The sequence below is a fragment of the Nipponia nippon genome, unplaced genomic scaffold (assembly GCF_047370975.1).
Source record: "Nipponia nippon isolate SJK-2023a ecotype South Korea unplaced genomic scaffold, ASM4737097v1 scaffold_5, whole genome shotgun sequence".
NCBI lineage: Eukaryota > Metazoa > Chordata > Aves > Pelecaniformes > Threskiornithidae > Nipponia > Nipponia nippon.
This window is the reverse complement of record NW_028262369.1, coordinates 21,898,255-21,922,984: the sequence shown is the minus strand read 5'-3', so window position 1 is coordinate 21,922,984 and position 24,730 is coordinate 21,898,255. Positions and strand designations below refer to the sequence as shown.

Below are 24,730 nucleotides of genomic sequence, written 5' to 3'. Positions count from 1 at the left end.
TGGCAGCACACAAGAAATAGCGTAAATGCCTTTGGTATCTGCTTGATTTTGTTTTTAAAAACAGAAAGGAAATTTTCTTCTGGAAATACTCTGGCTATTCATCGAGATGATTAACGACATGGCAAAGAACCTTTTTTTCTTTTATTAACTGAAAAGGTATACACAGATACATCAAGTATCTCAGAACTGCAGACTGCACCAGTCGCCAAGAAAATTTAAGCCCAAAGACCTAACAACAGAGGACAGAAATCTAAACGTATCCAATTAGGGACAGACAGCCCAGGAAAGGCCCTTCTGGAGACAGACTTCCTACATTACAATCAATTTTAAATTAAAACTTAAATTTATAAACAATTAGAATGGCTGTTTCTGCTGAATAAGCCCTCTCCTCTGCAGGGCCACCTTTATACCCTTCCGTCACCACCGAGTCCCCGCTTGCAGAGCTTCCCAACCCTTCCCATGGCTGCGGCGGTTCCTGCTCCGCAAGCCAGACCCGCAGCACCAGCTTTCATAGCCACAACGGCTTTCCCTGGTTCTCAGCCCATATTTTCCCTTTCTAATGATATCCACCAGTCCCTCACGAGAACATCCTGCACCTTACCTTACGCTTCCCTGGTACAGAAGCCCAACACAGCTGAAGGAGGCTGCGAGGGCAGCGCTGGGTCCCATGGCATCATCTTATCACAACAGAAACTGGGAGGGAGGTTTTTTTGCTCTCCTCAGCTTAAAGCACCAGAAAACCTTTTCTCTTCCCCATGGTTAATTCTACACCCCCCCCTACAAATAACACAGCCACCCGCTCTCATGTGCATTTAGTGTCAGCTTCTGAATTGCCCAGTTCTTGCCCCAGCAAGGGAAAGAAGTGATTCTGGATATCAGCACCTAGCTGGGGGAGCTTTCGCACAAAGATAATCAGCATTGCACAAAGATAACTATAATTTAAACAGCAAGATCAGGCAAAATCTCCCGTGTGCTCCAACTGCCTCTGCACAAGGAGAGGTTATGAATAGCGAGGGGATGATTCAACAGAGCACTGCCGGTATCGGCCTGTGCAGCTGCCAGCACAGCCTGGGCCGGGGAACTGGGCTGCCCCCCACCCACCAGGGCAAAGATCGGCTGTGCCACCTCCAAATGCTCGGGAGAGCCGGCGTCAGAGGATCCTTACCCGCATGGCAAGCGAGGGCTCGGAGCCGACGCCGTGTGTCAGAGCGGAGGCATAGCGGGGGGAAGCAGTAAGGCTCGGGTCATGCGTACGTCCAAAACCAAAACATGCCAAAAAGTAACCTGTTCCGGTACGGCAGGTTTGTAAAGACACGGCAGAAAGGACGGGAGTTAAAACGGTGTAAACAAATGGAAAAGCAAGCCTGGTTCCTGCTTCAAGTTGAGCTGACTGTTTAAACAAGAAGGAGACGACCCCAAGCTGACGCACGAGTCCTGGGCGAGCCCATGGGAGCCAACATGGGGTGCCAGCCCTCATGTGGGGGCTCAGGACCCGCAGCATCTCAGAGGCCACATCCTGCAGTCGTCAGCTGCTGCAATACAAATAATCCTTACAGCACACTTTTTTTTTTTTTTTTTTTTTTTTACTCTGTAACTCCATCACATGCCAAGAGGCTGATACAGATACAGGAAGCTGAATATAAACACATTGCCTGCTTTACCAAAAATTCAAAGGAACACAACTAAAAATACACAGGCGATGGTGTCCCTGAACATCTCAAAGCTATGAAATGCCCACACCCACGCTGGCAGGCTACGCTGCCTGGGGGCCCCCAGGAACCAAAGAGCTTGCAGATGCGGGGTACGCTGTACCCCAGGTCTCAGTTTTAAGGACCTCCTCCTCCCCACGGACACCCGGCTAGAAGGGGGCTGAGCTGCTCCACAGTATCGAGCGCTGTCATGGTACATGGGAATGCTGGATCCCCCCGAGCTGCGTGCCTCTCCGGGGACAGACATGCCCGCTCCGTGCTCCCAGCTCCCCTGGGTACCCCCACCGCTCCCCCCACCTTCCCGCTTCTACCTACCTCTGAAAAACCCCACAGAGAATCCTACTGTAACTCAGTCACTCTGAGGACTTTCGTCACTACCCCTGCTCTTTCTGCTACTTCTCATTAATCCTTGCAAAATACAGAGTGAAAACTTTTTGCTTGTGTCATTAGTATTTTCTCTTCTCCCTCCGTACTACATTCCTCTATAGGTTACTGCTGGGTGCAGAAAAGATGTGATTTCAGAAGAGACCACAGTGTTGAATGCAGGATGAACATTCAGGTTCAGAAAAATGAGGTCTAGTTGTGTAATGTTGCAAAATTCAGAAAATAGCTGCACGATTCCAGCAGTGATTAATATGAAGCAAATCCCGAGAGTCATCGAACATCTGCAGCTTCAATTTCCTAAGAAATGGCAAGTCCACAACTACTTTCAAGATCTGGGGAACTTGCTTTCCCCTTCCATTAAAGCTAACGAAAGTTTCACTACCGATTCCTACCTCTGCACAACGGCATTTCTGTGCTAGAACGCGAGACCCGCGAGCCCTAGCCATTCCTATAGTCTTTGGAAGCGCAGATGAATTTGCAGCAATACAATCCTCCCAGGAATACTGCTCCATAGCTTGGCCAAGGTTGCGGTGGTGCTTCCCATGCTAACTATACGCTGTTTGGAAAGTACTTCTCTCTGTCCCCATGAAGCCAGCTCCTGTGGTAATCTCTGCTCTGGCACTGGGGACAAAGTGAAAGGGCTCAGGGTGAGGATTTATGGGGCTGTACCACAAACTTCTGCAGTAATTTGAATTTGCTTTTGCAACAGCGCCTAATCAAAGGATGATGCATCAGGGTTTGGGAAGCTGTGCCCGGGAAGGAAGCATGTTCCCACCCCGCAGAGCTGTCGTGTTTAGCATCTTCCACAACAGACTCAACATTTCAGCAACATTTGAAGGGATTGTGGAGCCATCACCATGCTACTGTCTGCATCCCAGATCTTGCAGCACTGCAGAGAATTTGTGAATTTGGCTCAAATATACCAAGTCTGTTGAAGAAAAGAGCCTAAGAAATTAAGAACTTTTGGTATTCGTAAAAAAAGTTATTATATAGCCACAGAGACATGTATCTGAAACAAAAGAAGTCTCTGAAACCTACAGCACAACTCGATATTTGCATTAAAGTATAATGCCAGTGAGAGATGAGAGATGCTGCTTCTGACCAGTGGTGTCTGCTGTTTGGGAGCCCTCCCAAACTTCTCCAAATAGCAATAAAGCTTAAATTTTAAATGAAGGTGGTCCCATCAGCTGGGTGATTACACAAGTGAGCTTGACCACAGCACCAGACCCCATCCACTGTTCTCCTTTAGAGTTTATTTGCTGCTTTAGTGCTTGATTAAAGCTATCCTAAATGACTGCAATACGTTCAACGCAAGGATGAAATATGGGACTGAGAAGTCATTAACTGTGTACTAATCCCTCAATCTCATTTAGTGCTACTGGAGTAGCATAAAATGCTACTGCTGTCCAGTACTCGCTATTTACTCACAGAATTTTATTTCTAAACCAATTTACAACCAAGATAAATGCAAACAAGTAACTTGTCGCTGATGCTATTAGCTCTAAGTCAATAGAAATGCTGTCTAATAGCCTGACAAATTACTGTGAATTCAATTTGATATGCCGTGCTAATCAAATTGTTTCCTGATCGTCAGAACTAACGAGGCCGAGCTTCCTACATATTCAGCCTGGCTTCCCGAGCCCTCCTCTGCTTTGCAGTAACTCCGGTGTCTGTCCCCGTCGTGTTTGATGCGACAAATCCCCCCCAGCTCGAAGGCACACTTTGACGCAAGTCCTGCTGCCTTTCCTCCAGCGGTGACAAGACCCCAGTGTCCCCCACGCACCAGCGGCAGGGTCAGTGCCAGCGAGGGGGGAAGGAGATGGATGGGCTGAGATGGGCATCGGCCCAGCGTGGGTCCTCCTTCCCAACAGCACCAGGCTAAAAACACAATATACACTCCAGATACCCTTTCCCCCTCAAAAAAAGTAAAGAATTTCAGCTTGGAATAGAGTATTGCGATTTAAAAGTTACTAAAGTAAACTTATTACTGCAGCGGGGTGTGTAATCTTCTCAATATCAACATGAAACCTCCTTGAATAATGACGCTTACCACTAATTAAACTCCTTCCCACACTAATCCCACAACTCCTCGCACATGGGAAACTTCCTCCGTCAAGCAGAGCGCCGCGACCCCAGCGGGGCGGAGGAAAGCCCACCGCCTGAGGAGCGGGAACACGAAAACAGATCAAGTTTAAAGGATTTATCTGAAGGCTGGGGATGCCCCTCCGCCGTCTCCCACCCCCAGCCCTGTGCATCCATCGCCTCCATACAGAAGGTCTGGAGGGATGGAGGCGGGCGCTGGGAAGGCCGTCTGCTGCTGCACAGACCTTGTCTCCAAGAGAAAGGCCTCTTTTATTGTTTTGGTTTTTTTTTTTTACATAATTTGAGCAGATTTCGGCCCTTTCAGGAGTCGCACGCAACTTGTTGAACCGCATCAAAGCGGCTCCGAGCTGACTCTCGCCGGGACTGCTCCTCAGGAGAGCTGGGGGAGGATAAAAACAACAAAAAAACCAAAACCACAAAAAGCCCAAACCAGCCTAAAAGCTGCCCGGGGACCGCGCGGGCCCAGCCCGCCCCGCCGGGCCCAGCACCGCCCGCGGCCCACCCGGGGGGCCCGGCCGCCAACGGGGGCCGAGCTGGCGCCTCCCGCTGGCGCCTCCCGCTGCCCCCCGACTCCGTGCAGCCGTCCCCCGGTCAGCAGAGCCCCCGACCCGGTGCCCCTTCCCCGCCCAGGCCCGGCCCGGCACGGCACTCACCGCCCGCCGCTCCCGTCCTCCGCCCGCAGCCCGTCTCCACGGGCGACCGGAGCGAGCGGGCGGCCTGGCCCCGCCCACCGCCTGCGCTCGCCCCGCCCACCCCGCCCGGCCCCGCCCCGCCCCTGAGGGGCGGGGCGGGGCCGGGCGGGTGTGGGCGGGGCCTCCCCGCTCCCAGCGGGGGCTCGGGCATCCCGAAAATACGGCGTTCCTGCCTCACCGCGGCCCCCCCGCTTTCCCAGCTCGTGGGATACCTGCTTTCACGTTAGAAATGGATTTCTCCTCTTTTTTTTTTTAAGGTATAATGGCATTTTTTTGCTGGTGTGACATCATGATGACATAAGCATCAGGGAATTCATACAGCCTGTAGCCCGGCGGCAGCGTGTTGGGTGCCTCCTGATCTGGAGAGCTGTCGCATCTTCCCTGGTGAGACTCAGGCACTGGTACAGCAAGCGTGAACACTTTTAAGAAAGATATTATTGATATTTTAATTTTTTAACTTTAATTTTTTTTTATTCCTGAGCTCGAGTGTGCGCAGCCCCAGGGAGCAGGACATGGGAACGGGGAGTTTTTACAAAATGCGGTGCCCATTCCCAAACCCCACCATCCACCAAACCCCATAGAGACGTGCAGGTGACTGACGTGCAAAGCGCCTGAGGTTCAAAGCTCCTCTTTCAGATCTAGGGGAGATTGCACAACCAAATCCAGTCTCTCCTGCTCCGAAGGCCGGATTCAGACCCGCCAACGCTGTTTCCAAAGGGACTGCAACAGGAGTAGTGTGTGCCCGCAGACTGGAGCAGAGCTGGCCTGCAGGGTGCAGTGGCTGAGCATCCCGGACGCTGGACCGGCTGGAGCATCCCTGTGCCCCTGCGCCCGGGGACGAGCTGGGCGTCCCGTGGGGTTTGCAGGAGCGTGGGGGCAGCACCAGCCCCCAGGGAGGAGCAGGCCTGGCACCTGCAAAGACTTGTCTGCTGCCCGAACGGGCCCGACGTGCCTCTGCTTGCGGGCCTGGGTGCTTTGATGCTGTGAACTGCTCGGGAATACATTTGTCTTCAGAGGCAGAGGAGGGCGTTGATTAACACTTAAATACAGGTTGCTGCCTGGGAGCCCGCAGGAGTGCTCATTAGATCAGACTAAGTTTGGTCTCGGTCTTGTTTTTATACCAGACTCGCTGCTGTTAAACTCCAGGAGGACATGTGAACATGTGGAGTTCCATGTTTCTCCCGTACCTCCTTGGCTATTTGCAGCAATGCTGGGTTTGGACACTGGGCTTCCCCCTCCGAAGGGAGGCCAGGGCAGCTGCGGGCGGTACAGGGGGAAGGCAGCCCCGTGCCCAGCACCCAAACTCTGCTGCCAGCTCTCAGCTGGTCGCCTTCCCTGGGAGGGACTGGGCACTGAGACTGGGAAAAAGGAGACGGAAGGAAGGGGAAGCAGCTGGATGGGAGGAAATGCCAGTCCCATCGTGGGGAGAGACGAGGAAGCGGCTGTGCTCATCACCAGCCCACACCAATTTTGTGCAGAGCGTGTCCCCACGCGGCATCCTGAGCTGCTCCTCGGCTGCACAGCAGGGCTGAAAGCATCAGGAAAAGCCCTCCGTGGTCCTTTCCATGGCCGTGTTCTGTTTGACGCTGATGCAGCCTGGTTGTTGCTCTCCTTGGCGCAGTCAGGTCTTCATGGACGTTGCCAGCCCGTCTCCGCAGCCAGGGTTTATAGGAGAGGAGGTGATATCGCCATCCTGCTTGGCTCCTTTTTATTGCGCGTTATAGCTGGTAACGCTTCAGGACTATAAAGTAAGCGTTGGATGCACAGAAGGACATTGTCACGTATTATGCCCTGGTGCAAAAAAATCACCCACAAACCCCTTAGGAAAACTGTCAAAAGAGAACGAATTCCTCGTGCAATTGCTAATTAAAAAAAGAGAAAGACACTTTTCCCAAGCTTCACCACCAGCCAGCCGGGCGCCGGGAAGCAATGCCCTCTTGTGGGCTAAAGAAGCAGCTACCCACTAATTCTGTTCTAGTCGTGAACTTAATTAACCAGCCTGTTGGTTAATTACCTACCCGGTGCCTTCCTGGGCGAGCAGCGCCCGACCCGCTAGGGCAGCGTGGGGCCATTGCCTGACCCGAGCGGGAGCTTTTGCCTGGGGCTCCTGTCTCACCCCAGCCAGTTTGCCATGCAGGGCTCACATGCAGCCCTTGGGGGCCACGGGCGAGCGGGGGCCCTACTGGGCACTGTACTGGAGGGGTGTTTTGTGTGCGCAAGAGCACACGCTGGGTGCACTGGAGCATGCACTAGGCACACTGGCATGTGCGATAAGCACAGTGGAGCATACACTGGGCCCATTGTTGCATGTGCTGGGTGCACTGGGAGCGGAGGCGTGCAGTGCCCAGGGGTTTGGGCAGGGGTGCGAGGCTGGGGGCCATGTGTGTGCATTAGCGTGGGTGGCTCCAGCATGGGGGATTCTCATAAATGCCCCAGGGCCTGAGCCTGGGCAAGAAGAGTCCAGACTGGGCCAGTGGGATGCCTGGGGTGGAGGGGTTTGCTGGTGCAGAAAGGTTTGGCAGCATGGGATCTGCCTCAGTCTCCACTGATAAACCCTGTCGTGCTCAGCTTCAGCTCTGTGTCTGCAAAAGAGGGCCCTGGGAGCTCTCTGCAGCCCGTGCCTGCTCTGCGCCCATGCTGGTGCAGGCTCTCCTCCAGCACAGGCTGCCCCACAGCTTGGGCTTGCGCCTTCATGGCGCATCCCACAAAGGCTCCTTCGTCCCTCACCCCGTCCCTCGCATGCCTGCCCTGCAGCAGCATCACCCAGCAGTGGCTGCCCCCGCATCGCCCTCCCCTCCCAGCCACAATAGGATTTGTTGTTCCAACCATTCTTTTGGTGATTAATGAGCTTCATTTCTTTTTCTCCACTTCTTCTCAAAAAAGGCATTTTTATACGCCATTCGCAACCATTTTTGCAACTGCCAAACAAATAGTGACCGTATGTCAGAAGAATGCTGCTGAAGCTGGTGGAGGCCCCGGCTGCAGGGCTCCAGCCACCCTGCTCCTCTGGGGAGGCAAATGGAGCTGACATGACACCAGGTTATACAGGAGTGTTGCATTTCTGCAATGGGCTACATGCCTCTGCAGCATCCTGCACTCTTAAACGCTTCCAAGAAAAAGAGCAAGTTGCACCAAGTGGCCATGCATGGGACCAGCCTCACCGCTCTGACTCTGAGCAACTGGACCGCAAAACTTAAAGCGAGTCTGAATGTTGTATTTCCTCTATTCAACTTTTATTTTCCTTTTCACCAGGGGCTGGATAAAGACGCAGCACGAGATCTCTTGGCTTTCCTTCCTTTTTTTCTGTCCCAGACATTAAAACAAAGGGTGCGTCACCTTTGTCTGAAGTCAGGACTGAGTTCTTCAGATCTGCAGGATACAAGCACAGTTTTTCCTTTCTCCTCCAAACACAAATATATATCTATAAATATGTTTACTATTATTAGAGTGTATTAAGACTAGAGCACCCATGCTACTAAAGAGCCTTTGCTTCAAGACCTTACCTGCTTCCCATCTTTTGTCCATTCAGAAGGACCAGGGGGAGACGAAATCACTTTCCCAAGGACACGACACAGATCAGTGACTGAAACTGGTTCAAGGAAAACCGTGAAAATCTTCCCTGCAGCCAGGCCAGTGGTGCGGCACCCCCAGCCCACCGTCCTGTCTTAGCCTCGTGCTTACCTGCTGTTCTGACCATAGACATGCACGAGGAAGATGACACAAAGCAAAGCAATGGTTTGTTTTGCAGCTTGCTTTTCACACATCTTACACCTATATTTCAACCTAGGCTATTGCAAAAACTTTTTTGTTATTTGATTCTTTTATTTTGCTCCCCTTAACCCATAGCAAAGTATGTGAACATTGTTTTAAATGTGAGGTATTAGCAGCAGCCCACGCCTGTGGGATTCAGTGCGGTACCCAGGGTGTATTCCTGTCCACCACGATCATTTATCTTTGCTGAACTCTCATTATTTCCTGTGTAACAAGGTTTAGAGTTCAGCCAAGGGACATACTGCAATAACATAAACCTGGAAGAGAGAAGATCTGGTCTCAGCATGTACTTTGGCCATGCTAAAGCAAAGCCAGATTTCTTCTGCGTGTTTGACACTGCGGCTCCTTTCTGCCTCGGGTGCACTGTAGCCCATTCCAGGGCTGACTGAGAAGATGCTGCAGCTCTAGCGCATCATCAGCCAGGCATCACCAGCGTCCTGCCCTGCCTGCTGCCAGTGAGTGGGGTGGGTTTCACTGAATGAGCTGGGGGGTCTTCCCCAGCCGAATTGTGGAAACCTCTGATGCTGGAGAAAAACAGCCAAATCACTCCCAGCCCTTATGACCCTCCAGTGCACAGTGAACCAAGTGTGAGTGGGTTAAAGGAGTGGGGCCAGCACTATGGGAAAGGCAGAGCTTCACCCTCACCCATGGGAAAGGGACAGCACTGGAGCCTGCCCGTCACCGGGCTCCTGAACGCTGGCACCCAGCAAAGCCTATTCCCAGGGACCCCCTGTCTCTCACACAGCCACCCTAGAAAGGACAGCCACCTTTTTGCCCAGAAGTGGTTCCTTGTGGCCCAAGGAGGCTCCGAGCACCCTGCCAGGAGCAGGCGCTTGCCCACCAGAGCCCCGTGCTAAGGGATGCCGAGCAGCAGTGACCACAGAGGATGCTCCCAATGCCTCGGGGCACTTAGGCTGAAAAATGATCGCACATGGAACACACGGTGCACAACCAGCTGAACAAGAGAAACAGCAGCGGTTGCATAAATCTCTCCTTAAAGGCAATTAGTGGAGCTGCTGTTGGCAGGAGCGTTGCAGAGAGCAGTGAGAGTGCAGCTCCTGAATAATCCAGTTTCAGAGGTGAGTGTGTTGCCTCTTTCCTGCCAGGCAACGAGACACAGCGTTTCACACAATGGAGTGGCAGCAGACCTTGAAATGAAAAGTAGTGCATGGTTGCCAGCGGCTAATAACTTCTGAGGTGCTCGGAGATGCCGTGGGCACGGCTGCAGTCAAGGGGTGGACCTGCAGCCCCACTGACAGCATTGTGGAAAATCAGTATTAGCCTCACATTTGCAGTGCTGGATGAGCGGTGCCCGAAGGTCAAGTGTGTCATCCCAGGGGGAGGGATGCACAAAGAGAAATAAAGCCATTTTTTTCCATCCATTTGACCAAAAGCCAACACTAAGTTAAATGCTGCCAGTAGCAGGGCTGGTCTCTCCGAGGACTAAGAAGCAGTTTGCCTTTGCACTGAGGTGGGGTCGGTCTGAGGCCCTGGTGCAAGTATGGTGCACCCACACAGTGTCCATGTCCAAAGCTGTATTCAGTGGGAGTTTGTTCTAAAACTGACACTTTTTATGATGCATTTTGACTTTAAGCATTCATCATTTTGTAACAAAAACATATTTTGTCAGAAAAACATCAGCCAGGTGCCTTGCTCTGACACTACCACGACCAAAAATGCTTTCCTCAACCTGCACCTCAAAGTTAGGTGCTGGACACGCTAGCAGTACTCAGCAAAAATGAAATACCAATACCCTGCGTAAATTGCCCACTTCTTTTGCAAGATGTCCAAAGAAGTCAGCATGGGCGGTCCAGGCTGGGTGGGCTGGCAGGCGTTGCAGCTGAGCCCCCAGGCCCAACCATTGCCCTTCTCCTGGCAGGGAGGATGGAGCAGGCAGGAGACAGGCAAGAGCAGGCAGAGCAGAAAAGCTCAGTTCTTAGCTTTTTCCCCTCCCTAAGAAATCCTCAAAATTGTATCATGTCCCCCACCACCACCCAAAAGACAGTGATTTTTCCTCAGGATTTGTGCAGAACGGGGATTTTGACTCAGTAACTCTGCTGAGCTTGTACTTAACCAGAAATGCACAGAAAAATGATCCTGAAAATAGCTGAGAGTAGGCTAGTGCTTGCTCCCGGTTAGGTGCTGGCAGGGGGCGGAGGTGGTTGTCGTGTCTTTCGGGAGGGGTTGGTCCCCGCTATCCTGTGGGTTTAGCTCACTGGGCATGGAGTCCAAAGTAATAGTTACAGAAAGGCACTTTATAAATAAACCAGACAGATGTGCACAGCCAGCAGTCAAGAAAGCTTTTCTCTAGAGCAGAAGAGTAATCAAATTCCACATAGACATGCGGGGAAGGAGAACCGGAGATACAGCAGACAGCGCAATGTAATTTACAGGGCAGCCATCCCTCATTGCTCCTCTCTGCAGGGGTCAGAGCCTGTGCCTGTGACCGTGGTCCCTGGCCAAGAGCAGTCCTTGCTCCCCCGTCACCACCCCTGCCCCGTTAACAACCAGCGTTCCCTCCCGTGACGGTCCCCGTGCCACACTGAGCTGCGGGACACCCACGCTGCCACCAGCCAGCTCTGTCCCAGCCACCCCGGCACTGCGCTTTCTTGCATTTGCAGAGCAAAGCCTGAATTAATGAGTCCAAAAAAAAAAAATCAATATCTGGCTCTTTTGTTGAATAGACTCTGCTAAAGGAGAAAGACCAAGAGAGAAATATTGCTGTTCACCTCTCCCAGCCAGCTCCAGCACAGAAAAGGGGTTCAGCCTGCCGGGAGGGCCAGCCAGGGGAGGGGGCACCAGCACCTGCAATGCTCGGGGAAGAGGGTTGGAAAGGTCCCCCAAGCCCTTCTGGCAGCAGAAAATGGATAAAGGGGCAAGAGCTATCAGCCAGCTACAGTATCGTCGGAGAAAAAAACAGAGCCCAGGCTCCCCTGGCTTTGCTACCTCTACTTGCCTACCCATGTCCTGCGGAGCCAGCCCCTGGCAATATGGTCTGAAACCCTCCCTATGCTTATTTTCCCTTACTATTTATCATGTATTTCTTTCACAAATGAAGGAGTATCTTACTGAAATCCCCATCACCGGGTGGGTGGACCCAGGCTTCCCTGGAAAAGGCTGTCCAAAAGGAGCACATGTGATAGATTACCCTGTCCCATAAGAAAACCACGCTGTTTTACATCATGCATATTACAAGAGCAACTGGCACCGCACTGCAGACTGAAAACACGCAGTGGCCAAAAATTGCTTGATAGGGCTGCAATCTTCCCATGCTCCATATAACTGAAATCCTCCAACTGCAACATCGCATGTAAAGAAAATGCAGGCCTGTTAGATTTCCCCAGACATTCACAATTTGATAGAATAGCTGAATATATTTCAAATTGCACAACCTGCTTTCTTTTAAAGGTGTATTTCAGTACCCACAGCACTGGCGGGCACACCATGGAGATGGCTCTGGGCCGGCTGCTTCTCACCCTGTCCGTGTCTGTAGGCCGAATCCAGTTGGGACCACAAGCCTGCCCCGGCTGCTGCTGGGGGGGTCCATGCTGGGCACCCCTGGGAAGAGCTGTGCCAGGCAGCACCCTGGGCCATGCTAAGGCTGTTTTGAGCAGTAATGAATGCAGCAAAAAGTATTAAACACCAAATATCCTTCTGTTATGTGTGACTCACATAATGGACAAACACCAGCCACACTTCAGCATCCTCTTTCTTGCGTGTAAAGACAATTTTTTCACCTAAAAAAGAACGTAACAAATCAATACCTGGAATTATGCCTGTGGAAAAGAGTAATTTCTTACAGTCAATAGAAATATTTTCCATTTTTGAGCCACATTCTGGCTAATCTTTCCAGATAATCAAGAAATCAGCCAATCTCCCTGTTCCAGCTTGTCCAGCTGGTAAAGCATCTGACAGCAGAAATAGCTGAAACAATTTGAGCACAAACACCCCCTTATTTATTAATTTTCCTCCCCTTTCCTTTTGTGGGCTTTACTTTGTAGAAATGAAATGTCAGGACCGCACGGGGACAGACCTATGTCTTGCAGCTCTGGTGTGCTGCTCCTCAGAGGCAGAGGGAGCCTATTCAAGTTAACCCCTCACCTCCATATTAATTTCAGCAAGCCTATATGGCCCTGGATAGGGCTGAGCATTTTGCAGAGGTAGGTTTTATCTGCTGGCCAGGGTCTGCTCCATCCCCTGCCCGCCTGGGATGCTCCGAGCCAGCAGCAGCGACAGCAGCAATGCAGCCAAGAGATGTCTGCTCAACAGCAGCAGGATGTGGGCAGCGCTGGCTGAAGAAGCCTTTTCATCGCTCCCTCCTCAGACAAGACCTCAGTCTTGGTCCAGGGACTCCACCGGACAGATGGATTTTTCCCTCCAAGGAGGGATTTTCACTGCCTGGGTGTGAGCTGCTCGTCCCTCATCTGCCGGGAGACCACAGGCAGCCTGAGGCAGATAATGTGAGGCAGGGATTGGAGAAAACCACGTAGGAACAAAGGAGAAACGACCACAGAGGAGAGAAGAGTCTTCATACGTCCATCCTTAGATATTTTTAGTCTCAAAAGCATAAATGCATCACTGAGATATAAAAAGAAAGCTCCCTGCTGCTCCCCATGCTGGAGAGTTCGGGGTGGTGCCCTGCCTGCTTCCCACCCCAGTCAGATGCTCGCCCTATGGCGGGGTGGGAGCAGGGACTCTCGGGGAGTGGAAGGGAGCCCAGTTAGGAAAGGAACAGCCCGCATTCACCCACCTGCCTGCACGACACCCCAGCACAGCCCTCTCTGTTCAGGGAGAGGGGCAGGCGATCCTGCTGCGGGAACAGCCTGGACGCTGGCGGCAAACAGCAGCACGTTCAACCATCCCTTCTTTGCGGGCAACAGAAACCTTGTAACAGAAACAGGGGCACAATACAGCGTACGTGCATAAGCTTTTCAGATACTGATCCCTGAAAAAAACCCAGTAGAATTAGGCAGAATAAATCTGTCAGATATGACTGATTTCCTCTTACCTTCATCTGGGTGGAAAAACAGGATGCATTTTTAAAAGGAGAGTCTCTATCAAGATACATGTTACATCCTTGCCCATGCTGTCATTCTGGGAAAAAGGAGCAACTTTTTCTGTTCTCCACTGGGAGAAAAAGATTTTGATTTCTGCAGGCCAGCTCTCCTTACCTGGCTGCGCTGTCTCTTGGTGTCAAGGATGTGATTGTGCCACGGTGCTGTGTCACACTGCAGCATATCCTGAACACGTCCTACCCTCCTCTCTCATGTAAGAGGGGCTGCAGGAGGTACTTGTGGGCACCGACAGCCCACTCCTGCACTGCTGCAGACTCAGCCCCAGGAGGCACAGGCTGGGTAAAGCTCCCCCAAAGGCTTTGCTGAGCAGTGAACATTGATGTTTGCCAGATTCTGCGTATTTCTGGTTGACAAACTGCAAACCCAGCGTCCATGCCTCTCCTGGGTAACTCGGAGCGCTGCTGCACACTCGGGTTGCTCAGCCTTGGCTATTGTTGTGATGTTGATGTGTTTTATTTTAGTCTCACCTCTGGGTACAAACAGCTGTCACCTCAGAAGTGCCCTTCCCGAAAAGCAGAGGTGAAACAACAAGACACTTGCTGACGCTGAAGATGCAAGGCTTTTACTTCTGTGCTGCCCAGATGTTTTAGCACTAGGGCAGCATTCACAAGTGTATGAAAACCATCTCCTTGTAGCTGGAGGAGACATCATGGTCTCAGCTGGTGAGATGCAAGGGTCTTGTCATGGGTCTGTTAATAATATATCATTATCAGTAACATGTTTTAAATTGCAGTCATTAAAAATAGATCAAATACCTTCCAGGAGGAGACAGTTTCCAACTGGGAAACACATGTACTTTGCTCTGGAGTTAGCACTGTATTTACTAACACCATCAGTGAGGTTACCTCTGCCTACAGCTGCTCTTGGAGGATCAAGTTTTCATTCATTGATTTGTCTAGATGCACAGCTGCTGTCTTAAGAAGTAGCTCAAACAGACAAGCTGCAGACCTGCTGGCCATTTGGTCCAGGGGAGCAGGCTGAATTAATTCTGTGTGTTAAGGACGGTACGAGTGCTACGCTGGCAAACTATGCAGGCTGCGCAGTGCCTTCGACCTCCTAGAGCCAAAGGGACTGGGCACCTAAGTCACTTCAGCGCTTCTGGGGAAAACTGTGCGCAAGAAGTGAGTTTTGGTTGGTTTCAGCTTCTGACTCTTTGCCAGCACTTGCGCAAGTGCTTGATTTTCACCAGAGTTAAATAGGAATCAGTCTCCAACAGATACAGATCATTGCATTTACCAGAGCTAAATAAATACACACACAGAATTGACCCTGAACTGCTTGAGAAAAATCCAGCCTTCTCCTGCAGCTGACTCTGTAGGCACAGCTCAGGACACACGGGCTTTGCCTGTCCCTACAAGCACTGTCAATGATACCTGCTGTATGCCAGGCCACTGCTTCCAGGTCTCAGTTTCCTGTGGCAGCGGGAAGAGACCCGTAGTCCCATACCATTTATCCTTGTCAGCAGAGCTCATGGGAGGGTTCACAGAGAAGCTATCTTCCAGCAAATCAACTGCATTTGCCATCTCCTCAAGTCAAGGAGCAAGTCCTGAGCACTGGCTGCCGAGGAGCGATGGGCCATGGTGGCTCCCCCACGCCCACCTTTTCCACTCAGCTAAGGACCAAGGGGCAACAGGAGGGTTGCAGGAGCAGTTAAGACTTGCAGTTTAGACTTGCTAAATATCTGAAAAGAATAGACAGCAGCAAATCGGACTGGATGAAGCAGACCAAGCCAGACCCCGTGCTTGCTGCTGCTGCACCAGGCGCCCAGCCGTGCCAGCGAGGCTCAGCTCTGCCACCGTGGGACATCGCGACCTTGAGCAGAAGGAAAGCGACCATGCCAAGGCGGTGCTGGCACTTGGGTCTTTCCCTCCTTTCTCTGCTTCTGTTCTTTTGCATTATTAGATGTATGTTCAAAAGTGGGGAAAAAGGAAACAATCGGGTGTAGCAGTGCCAGCCTAGCATCCATTAACTAGGAGGCTGCTATGCTGCAATTAGTTTTAAGCAGTCTTCAGCATTTTCATTAGCTCTTAGATGCTTTTGATGTACTTAATTTACACCACAGAAACTGCAGAAGATGGCAGACGATGATTAAGATGTGCTTTTACTCTTCTAGAGTGCGCCAAGTACCTTGTAGCTACGGACCACGCATATAAAGCAATATCGCTTATTATTCAGAGCTGTTTGTTACATTAATCATGTGCCTGCTTTGCTCTGGGAAGAGAAATTAAAATATTGCAATATTCTGTCTGCTTGTTTTTAAAATACATGTGTGGGTGGACACTCCAGCTACTGCTCACATTTTTCTCTTGCAAGTCGCAGAAGAGCTGTTAGTGATTCTCCTCCCTGGTATTGTCTTGACGCTAATTTTGTTGGCCAGACTCAGGAAGAAAGCTGCCTTAAGCCAGTTGACAAGCATTGCATGGAAATAATAAGTATTACTAATTGAGAAATGTCTGAATTTCTGGATTGCAGAGAGGAAACCTTGGAACAGTTAAAATGAAAGGTGCTATAATATTTTTCCTCCAGCAAAGAAACGGAAGGCCTGCAGTGCTATTATCTTTGTCCATTAAAACACTTCTGATTTGACACCTTCTAGGCTGAATATTGCTTAATAAGTTATTGGAAATGTACTGCAATGCTGCTTCTGAAAATTACTTAAGAGTTCTACAGTAGCAGAAAGCAAGGAATTGATTTTTAAGAGCAAAATTTGAGCCAAGCTTTAAAGCAAGCTTGAGCTTCTGAAATGCAGATCTCAGGAAAACCTGTATTAATGCTCCACTCAAGAAACTGAAAGACAGGGTTAAATTGCCGCTGTAAATACGTACCTAGCTGGTCAAAGCTAGGAACCGCCAGTCCTCAGTGAGTCCTGAGACCGAGGGTATCGAGTAAACGCAGTGACTTTGCCTGGAATGCCTCAGCCTTCATCCAGCCACTCAGGCTACTGACAGGTCTCATGATTCATTCAAGACGCTGCACAGAGAATTTTTACAGTCAACTGTGTTCACCTCGTGATCCTGGAAAAACATTATGGAGACATTAATAGCAACTCAACAAGGTCTATCAGCGTCTTCCATGACCTTGTCTCGCTGCATCTGAACTCATGAAGAACATTTTGGAAAAGCAGTGAGTTCTGAGATTGAACAAAGTTTGATTGAATGAGAAAAATAAAATTAAAAAAAAAAAAAAGAGGAAAACAACCAACTCGAGAAATAGTGAGTTACCGTTCTGCTTGCCAGATATGAACAGCGTGTCAAGGCATGTCTCCAAGCTGAAAAGTTCACAGGATGCATAAATAGCTCCATAAAAAACATGTTGTCACTGCCTCATGAAAAAGCATGCTGTTGGCAAACAGCAGCTAAGGACAAAGCCTGTAACGTAATACAGGAGCTGTACCGGAGATCAGAACTGCTTGTTTACTCCAGACAAAGGATTTTACCTGAAACGTCTTTCATCAGAGTATCTTTTGCCTTTTTTTTTTTTTTAAACAACCAGATCTGTTCACTTTTTTAAACTGCACTTATTCGAAAAAGGATAAAGCATTTATGTCTAACATATACTCCTTACACTACAAAACACTTTAATCCTTAAAGAAAAATCATTATTCTGTTAATTCAGCAAAATGCTCCTACGTGAGAAACAAAACTTGAACGTGCACAATAAACTCCTCAAATGCTGTCTGTAAGAGGCACATATTACTTCAAGTACAGTTTTAGCAAAAACTTATCCATCAGTCCCTAAAATCGGTGGATCTTCAGCTCTTCTCCAGTTAGTCTCAGGGCCATAAGGCTACAGCTACGCTCCAGAATTCCACAGCTTACTCCAGAATAGCAACGTTAGCCCAAGATTACTGGTTATCAGAGCACGAGAAGAACGAGGCCACCAGCTGTCCCAGCACACACAAACGCACCAGATCCAGGGCCAAATACAAGGTTTATGAAGTAACATTCATTTACAAGTGGAACGTGGCCACTGTTTCATAACGATTAATGAGCATCCCCAAGCAATATGGTATTTTTCACTCTGTTACTAACTATAGTCATTGTCTACATAGCTCCCTGGAAGACTGTGAAGATATTGCCCTTTAATTTAGATTTGTACAGAGCTTTTAATAGCCAACATCTTGACAGGCATCAGTTCAATTAAAATAAATATCCTTTCTTATAAGAATGATAGATTACACACACACAAAAATCAGACTAGTTCAGTTTATATGGAAACAAATATAATTATACAATTTATTTATTAATACAGTTTTAATTTACAATACAATTGATCTAGCACACACAAAACACAGACGATTTACACAGCATGAAAGGCAGCCCACACCAGGCGTCACTTGTTGCCAGTCAGCTCTAGGCTGCTACTCTGGGACTCGGGGTGCTGGTGCCCCCACAGCACCATCCTGCATCGCCAGGAGCTCCCGAGCACCTCCATCACCCACGCAGTCCCGTGGGACCTCCTCTCATAGCCACCAAAGGCAGCTTGGGGGATCTGCCAGCGATTCTGTCAGGTGCAGGAGGGATTGAGCCCGTTTCGTTCACGTTAGTTGTGCCTTGTGCCCTGCCGGACTCTGGTCCTCTGCGATCTCCATACCACGTACAGGGGAAACACCGCAGTGATAATGATACATTACAGAACACCTCGGCTGCGTGAATAATCACAGATACACGCTGCCCTGCCTTTGCACAGGCATCTCCATGAAGGCAGTGGGAGTTGCAGAGACGTTATTAGGTCTCATGACATTTTGAAGACTTAAATATAAAATGTCTTATAGGGGGTTTAAAGGCTGGAATGGAACTGAAATAGTCTTTGCAATAATAATTGCTAGATGCTAAAAACGACCCACAGAGAAGCACTGCATAACTGCTTGGAAATGAAAGAACAGGGAGATCAAAATCCATGCACAAAGTTAGAGAGGAAAAAGCAAGAGTTATTTTCAAGCAAAGCCATTATGGCTGCTTCTTCAGCCGCCCTTCAGCCTGACTCACCCCTGACTGCAACAGAAGTGGTGAAGGTTACACACAGCAGTGGCACAGAGGACTACACCAGCCAGCACCACCGGTCCAGCACAGGATGCTCACGGGACCTGCAGGATGTCATCTCCAATAAGAAAACTCAGGTGTAGAGCCTTTTTATCAGCTTGGCAAATCCACGCTTTATTTCGGCAAGTAAGGATAACATTGCGGTCGGCACTGAATGCTCATGCAGAACTTGCTTGGGTTTCTGAAATCATAATGAGTAAGATTTTCTGCTGAATCAAATGGCCTGAGGGCTTCAGCTGTAACTGGGGCAAACGCCCCTGGCACACACCAAGCCAACTGACCCCTTATGTTTGTGCAGGAACAGCCTGAGGAGATAGAGAAGCAGCTCACGGACAGACATAGGAGATAATGGAGCATCAAGGAGCCAGCATAGATTGTAAGAGTTGTTCAAATATGTGAGATATTAACACAGATACAAACCTCATGGCTTTGTGTATTAGTCTGCAACACATGAACAAACGATGGCTGAGAACAGGCCCTTCTCTAGCATCTTACACAGAAAACCAGCAGTTATTAATAGACATTACTTGCAAACTAAGAAAGGGTACGTACTTTGCAGCATGCCCTGTTCCATATTTTGTTCATCTTCTACAATAAAATCATTTCACTAGTAAAGTGGTATAAAAAGAAGTGACTCCTCTCTCCCATGCCTCTTGTGTCAAGACTATGTTGCTGTGTAAAAATCTAATCTACAGTGCAATACTGAAATCCTTACAGTTTTCTGCTTGGACTAATACATACACAAAGTAGGAGATCTACGGCATAGGCTGACAGCAAATACTTGCACTTATTTTCTTGAAAACGCTCAACCATGCATTGCAGATGAGGCTTATCATGCTTGTCTCTTGTTAGCGATAGCCAGGAAAAAAAAAGCCAGGGAGGGGGAAAGACAAGAGATAGATTAAGCCCCTGTCTCCAGTCCTGTGATTTGTGGGAAGTGTCTGCTAAAAGTTTCCGTCGGCAAGGAGTTTGCTTTAAACATGCAGCTTCCAGGTGTAGATGTTTCTTCCTGAAGCAGTGTTACCTGAACTGACTTGTCATAAGCCTCAACTAAAACCTGGGTAACTTGGATGAAATAAGGGGGGGGGGAGGGGGAGGGAGGAAATTTAAGGGAACTCCAGGAAGGCTGCAAAAGTAGCTTCCACCACATGCAAAACCAGACTGACAGTTGAGAAAGGAAAGGCAAATTGCCAGGATACCCAACCACTACGTCAACTGGTACTTAACAACCTTCACGGAGGAGGCAGCTGCTGCTTAAGGAGGCCAGGAGTCACCCCTGGATTTGGAGCCAGAGCACATGGAACCTCCTACCTCAGCAAACAGGGGAAGTCAGAGCAAAGGGGGGAAAAAAGCAGACAGCCTGATAATATGCAGATATAGCTTTAATCACTCACAGAACTGCAGAAGTTTCAGGAATTGCATAGCACACAGGAAAACCTAACTTTTACCACGGGAAAAAAAAAAAATGCGTCTTGGGTAGACAAGCCAGTCTGTCTGCCAGAAATGTAAGCATCTGGAGCCACATATACGTTCATTTGCAGTGCAAACACCTAGCTTTGTTAAAGACTTGCGCTGGTCAACAGATTCCTGAAAACGATTTTTGAAGTATATGCATTATAGGTACCGTGATTTCTTTCAAGCTAATAGGCTGGAAATACTTAAAAACTAGCATGTACCTACAGGAATAGAGACGTTTGTTTCTGGCTGACATTATCTTCTGAACCTTCTTGCATTAAAAACTTCTAGTCACATGTAATTGCTAACATTGAATATTTATTATTTAAAAAAATACACATGCAGAAAGCCATCCTCTTTAAAACCAACACATTAAATAATCCAGCACAGACTTCAGAGAAAAGCAATAGCCCTATAAGGCATGGATTCATCTGAAACCTCCCGCAGAAATATATTTTCTGTGGGAGCCCATGCTCCGATTACACCATGCAGTGGTGCGAGTCCAGCCAAAGTCAATCACATAACAGAGCACTTGCCTTGCAGTTTATCTTTCTTTTTCTGCTGCTTGGATTTCTTTCCATCTACCTGGAGACTGACAGTTCTCCTCTTCTCCAGATTCAGGAGCTCCTGGAAGAGCTCCTGCACATTGTAGTTCATTTTGGCCGATGTCTCCATAAAGGAGCACTTCCATTTGCTGGCTAACGCTTGCCCCTCGCTGGCATCCAGCTCCCTCTGGGTCTCATCACTTTTGTTACCCACCAACATTATTGGGATTTTTTGGATGTCCCCTTTAATCTGACAAATCTGTTCAAAGATGGGCTGAAGATCTTCCATGGACTGCCTGCTGGTGACAGAGTACACCAAGATGAAAGCATGCCCTTTGGATATGGACAGCCTCTGCATAGCAGGGAACTGATGGCTTCCCGTGGTGTCTGTAATCTGAAGGGTGCAGATGCTCTTGTCACAGCTGATTACCTGCCGGTACGTATCTTCAATTGTGGGGATATAGGTTTCCCTGAAAGTTCCCCTTACAAAACGAAGGACCAAGGAGCTTTTGCCAACCCCTGCTGCTCCAAACACAACCACCCTGTAATCATTGCTTTGTTCAGGCATGTTTGCTGTGCTGCGATACAAGTGAAGATTTTAACTGAAAAAGCCCGAGTTCTTCAAGTTTACACACCCCGTTACAGAGGTGGCCTGCGGAGAGGGGAGGGGGCAAAAGGGAAAGAGAGGAGCAGGGGGAGAGAAAGAAATCGTTCACACCATCTCGGTAATTTTACAGTACGTTATTGAAATAAGCAATTAAACAAGTCACTCCCCTCCCATCCTTTTTTCTTAGGTTAAAGAGAAATAAACCACTATCCCCCCAGGCATCCATCCCATGCCCACTCGGCGTTACGAGAAGTGAAAACGCGTTCACCTGTAGCCATCAGCTCCACCGTCCAGCGAAACGAGACTAAAATCGCCTACCAGCAGCGGGGAAGCTCTGCCAGCTCCGGCCGGAGCCCCGGCGCTGCGGGGAGGCTCGGCTCGGCTCCGTGCCTGTGCCTGCCCCTGCCGCCGCCTCCCTCCTCCTCCTCCTCCACCCGGCCTGTGAGGAGCTCCCCCGCTCCCGATCGGCACCGGCGGGCAGGCAGCGCCCCAGGGCCGCTGGCTCTCTCTCCCCTCCTATGTGCTCCATCCACCCCTCTGCCTGCGTGCCCCCGAAAGCGGCGGGAGCTGCCGGGCTGGGAGCGCCGGGCGCTGCGGCGCCCCTGACGAGGGATGGCAGCTCCCGCCGCGGGCTGCGCCGCCTCCCCGGCCAGGGCGCCGCGCAAGCGGCCGGGCGGCACACCGCGCCCGCGGCCCTGCGGGGCTGCCCCGCCGCGCCCTCCGGGCAGGGGACCTGCCTGCCCCTGTGCCTCAAAAGCACCCTAAAATCCAACCTGCCCCTCCAAAGCCCCATAAAAATAAACAGACAATCAGCACAACCGCCTGAGGCTGGCGGTTACAGCTGCTGGAGCCAGGTCTTGGTGCTGCGTCCCTCTCACTCCATGCACAAACGCGAGTCTCTTCCCCTCCCTCACCCCCCAGCACGGCCCGCGGCCTCCCGCACCCCGGGCGCGGGCAGGCCTTGCCGGCAGTCCCCCGGCCTGCACGCCCCCCGCTCACACTCAGCGCTGGTTTGGCTTCAACACGTAAAATCCCGGTCAGCCGTCCGCCCCCGCTGCCATGAAAAGCGGCGGGGATGCCCTGAGGTACTCCTGCAGCCCGCCCCCAGAGAAGCCGCCCAACCGTCCGGGCTATGGCCGCTAAGGTCCGCTACTTTGATTCGGCTCCATCACACTGGCAAATAAAAGAGCGGTATTTCACAATCACAGTTGTATTTCTCCTCATTTATGAGAAATTCCCCCAAAACACCGTCTCTCCACACACCCTCTCCTAAGGCAGACCGGATCAGCAGTCCGGAGAGCCCGGTGCCTGACAGGAGGCGCCCGTGTCCCCCCTGCTACGCCTCCAAAACGGCCCGGGCCGAGCCGGGCCCACAGCGGCCGCTCCCGCCGCCCTCAGCTCCCGTCCCGCCTCGGCGCCTCCTCGCCCCGCTCCGCCCGAGCCGCCTCCCTGGCCGCCGCCGCCATGGCGGGCGGGAGAGGGCGCCCCGCGCTCGGCTCCCGCCTCACAGCCCCGCAGCGGGAGGCGGCCGGGCGCAGCCCCTTCCGCGGCCCCGCCGTCCCCCCGGCAGGGCCTTCCCGGCCGCGGAGCCCCGCTGAGGCGCAGCCCAGGCCCTACCCCACGCCGCAAAATGGCTGCCGGCCCCCATGGAGGGAGCTCAGCACCGACGACCCCGGAGCTCAGGGCAGCCACCCCCAGTCAGAAGCCGGCAAGAAGTCAGGCTCCTGGCAGACCCCAAAGCCGCTTCTCCAGAGCCACCCACCTGCACCCAGAGAAGGGCCACACCAGCCTCCACCCCAGGGACTAGGCCTGGCCCATTAGCAGGTTAATATGGACATCTTAATTGGCCAGCTGGCGACTCCAAACCACCACAGGAGCACCGCAGTGCTCGTCTGCCTTTGCTGGGCACACTGGCAGGGGTCAGCTCTCCTCCCCAGCTCCCGGCCGCAGAGAGCGGGAGGGCTGGAGGGCCTTGGAGCAGAGGTTCAACATTTGTCATGTTGACAGGCACGATTTGCTTAGCCCTGATTCCTGAGGATGCCAGTCTCGGCTTGTACTAACAGCAACATGTCCCACCGCAACAATTAAAACCATCCCTGTGTCTGACTGTGACTGGGAGGGGGGTGCTGCATTGCCTGGATGAGAATTCTGCTCTTTTTTTTTTTTTCTCTAGAATGTTTTTTTTTTTTCTATGAGCGCAACCTCAGGCTTGGACTAGAGCTTCCCATCTGGAAGTCTGCAAAAAGCCGTGGGTCCCTGGGCGACTGTCGAGGAGTTGTCAGCATGGAGCTGAACGGCTTCGGGGGGAGAGGATGGTCCCCAGCCGGCACGTGCGGGCAAGGACAGGCCCTGGGAAAGCTGCAGCCAGGGCTGGGAAACGAGGAATATGCCAATTTTAAAACGTGACTAAAGGGCATTTGTGGTGCTCTGCTGCTGGCACATTCAGCAGGAACAGAGCAAGGGGGACAAACGTCCCTGTTAAGCGCTCAGCTCCGACTGTGAGACTTGAAAATGGGGGTACCCTTGGCCAAGGGGTGTCTTCAGGGTCTGGCTGTCTTGTCTGTAACTCTCGTGCTGCCCAAGATGGCTGTGTTTAAGAAACGCTTTTGCAAAGCTTCACTCTTTTATTGTTGTTGTTACAGTTAAACTACAGCAGGACAAACTCTACAGCTGAAGGGGCTGGTACACCTGCCTGAGGACCTCCCTGTGCTGCCGACCTCAGGAGGGGATGGTCCAAAACTCTTTCCCCCTCACAGAAGCTGTAACTGAAAACATGGTTAAAGACGGTGCCATAGGTGTTTTCCCTGGTTCTGTGGGCCACAGGGCCTGGTTTGGGGAATAACAGCTCTAAAAGGGGCAAATAAAATACTTCTGAAAGTCTACAGGAACGCGGTTCTCCTCAGCTTCTCCTGCAGACCACCTGCCTTGCCCTGGCCTCACATCCACCCCAACCACACACGTTTCTGCCTGGCCCTTTGGTGGCATGTTTTGGACAGCAAGCTTGCCCGCTCCGGTCCCCTGCTCCTCCTGTGCTCCCCATGCAGATTGGCAGCGACTGTCTCTTTCAGAGGCTAAACTCTCCAAGAAATAATTGCTTATCCCAGCACATGATGCTTAATAACCCTTGGTTTCAAAAGCCCTAATTACATCCTCGTCACAGAAGGGCAATGCTGCTGCTTGCAGTCTGGGATGAGTATGCAAGCTTCTGGCGGGGGCACGCTCAGGTCTGTAAGCCGAAGAGTTAAATCTCTTTGGGGGCATTTGTCACAGCCCTTCCTAGAAAGCTTGGAGCCTGGGAAGAGAAGGATCACTCCCTGGTGGGATGTTTCTCTGCCATGTTGACACTA

At 50.9% G+C, this 24,730-nt stretch overlaps 2 protein-coding genes across 7 annotated transcripts in view; both read right to left on the bottom strand.

Moving 5' to 3' along the window:
• The window catches only part of GNG12 (G protein subunit gamma 12), a 29,567-nt gene extending 24,622 nt beyond the window's left edge, over window positions 1-4,945 (bottom strand). The window contains exon 1 of the mRNA XM_087731807.1: window positions 4,850-4,945. The gene's annotated coding sequence lies outside the window, so the exon portion shown is untranslated. The remainder of the gene's footprint in view (window positions 1-4,849) is intronic.
• Window positions 4,946-8,086: 3,141 nt separating this feature from the next.
• On the bottom strand, window positions 8,087-23,197 carry DIRAS3 (DIRAS family GTPase 3). Of its 6 annotated transcripts, none has more exons than XR_015699063.1 (5): window positions 21,652-21,975; window positions 16,560-16,704; window positions 13,410-13,543; window positions 12,332-12,396; window positions 8,087-8,257 (listed from the first exon to the last, which is right to left on the bottom strand). XR_015699063.1 is itself a non-coding variant. In XM_087733568.1 (3 exons), exon 3 carries the CDS (start codon window positions 21,342-21,344, stop codon window positions 20,748-20,750), a length of 597 nt encoding a protein of 198 aa, XP_087589694.1. In that variant the 5' UTR covers window positions 21,345-21,428; window positions 22,383-22,556; window positions 23,146-23,197; the 3' UTR covers window positions 17,926-20,747. The 6 variants fall into 6 exon arrangements, 3 of the variants coding, with proteins under 3 accessions (XP_087589694.1, XP_087589696.1, XP_087589693.1); XR_015699062.1 differs by having other exon boundaries at window positions 8,091-8,257; window positions 16,560-16,748; XR_015699064.1 differs by lacking the exons at window positions 16,560-16,704; window positions 21,652-21,975 and adding an exon at window positions 13,831-13,971.
• Between the last annotated feature and the right edge of the window lie 1,533 nt (window positions 23,198-24,730).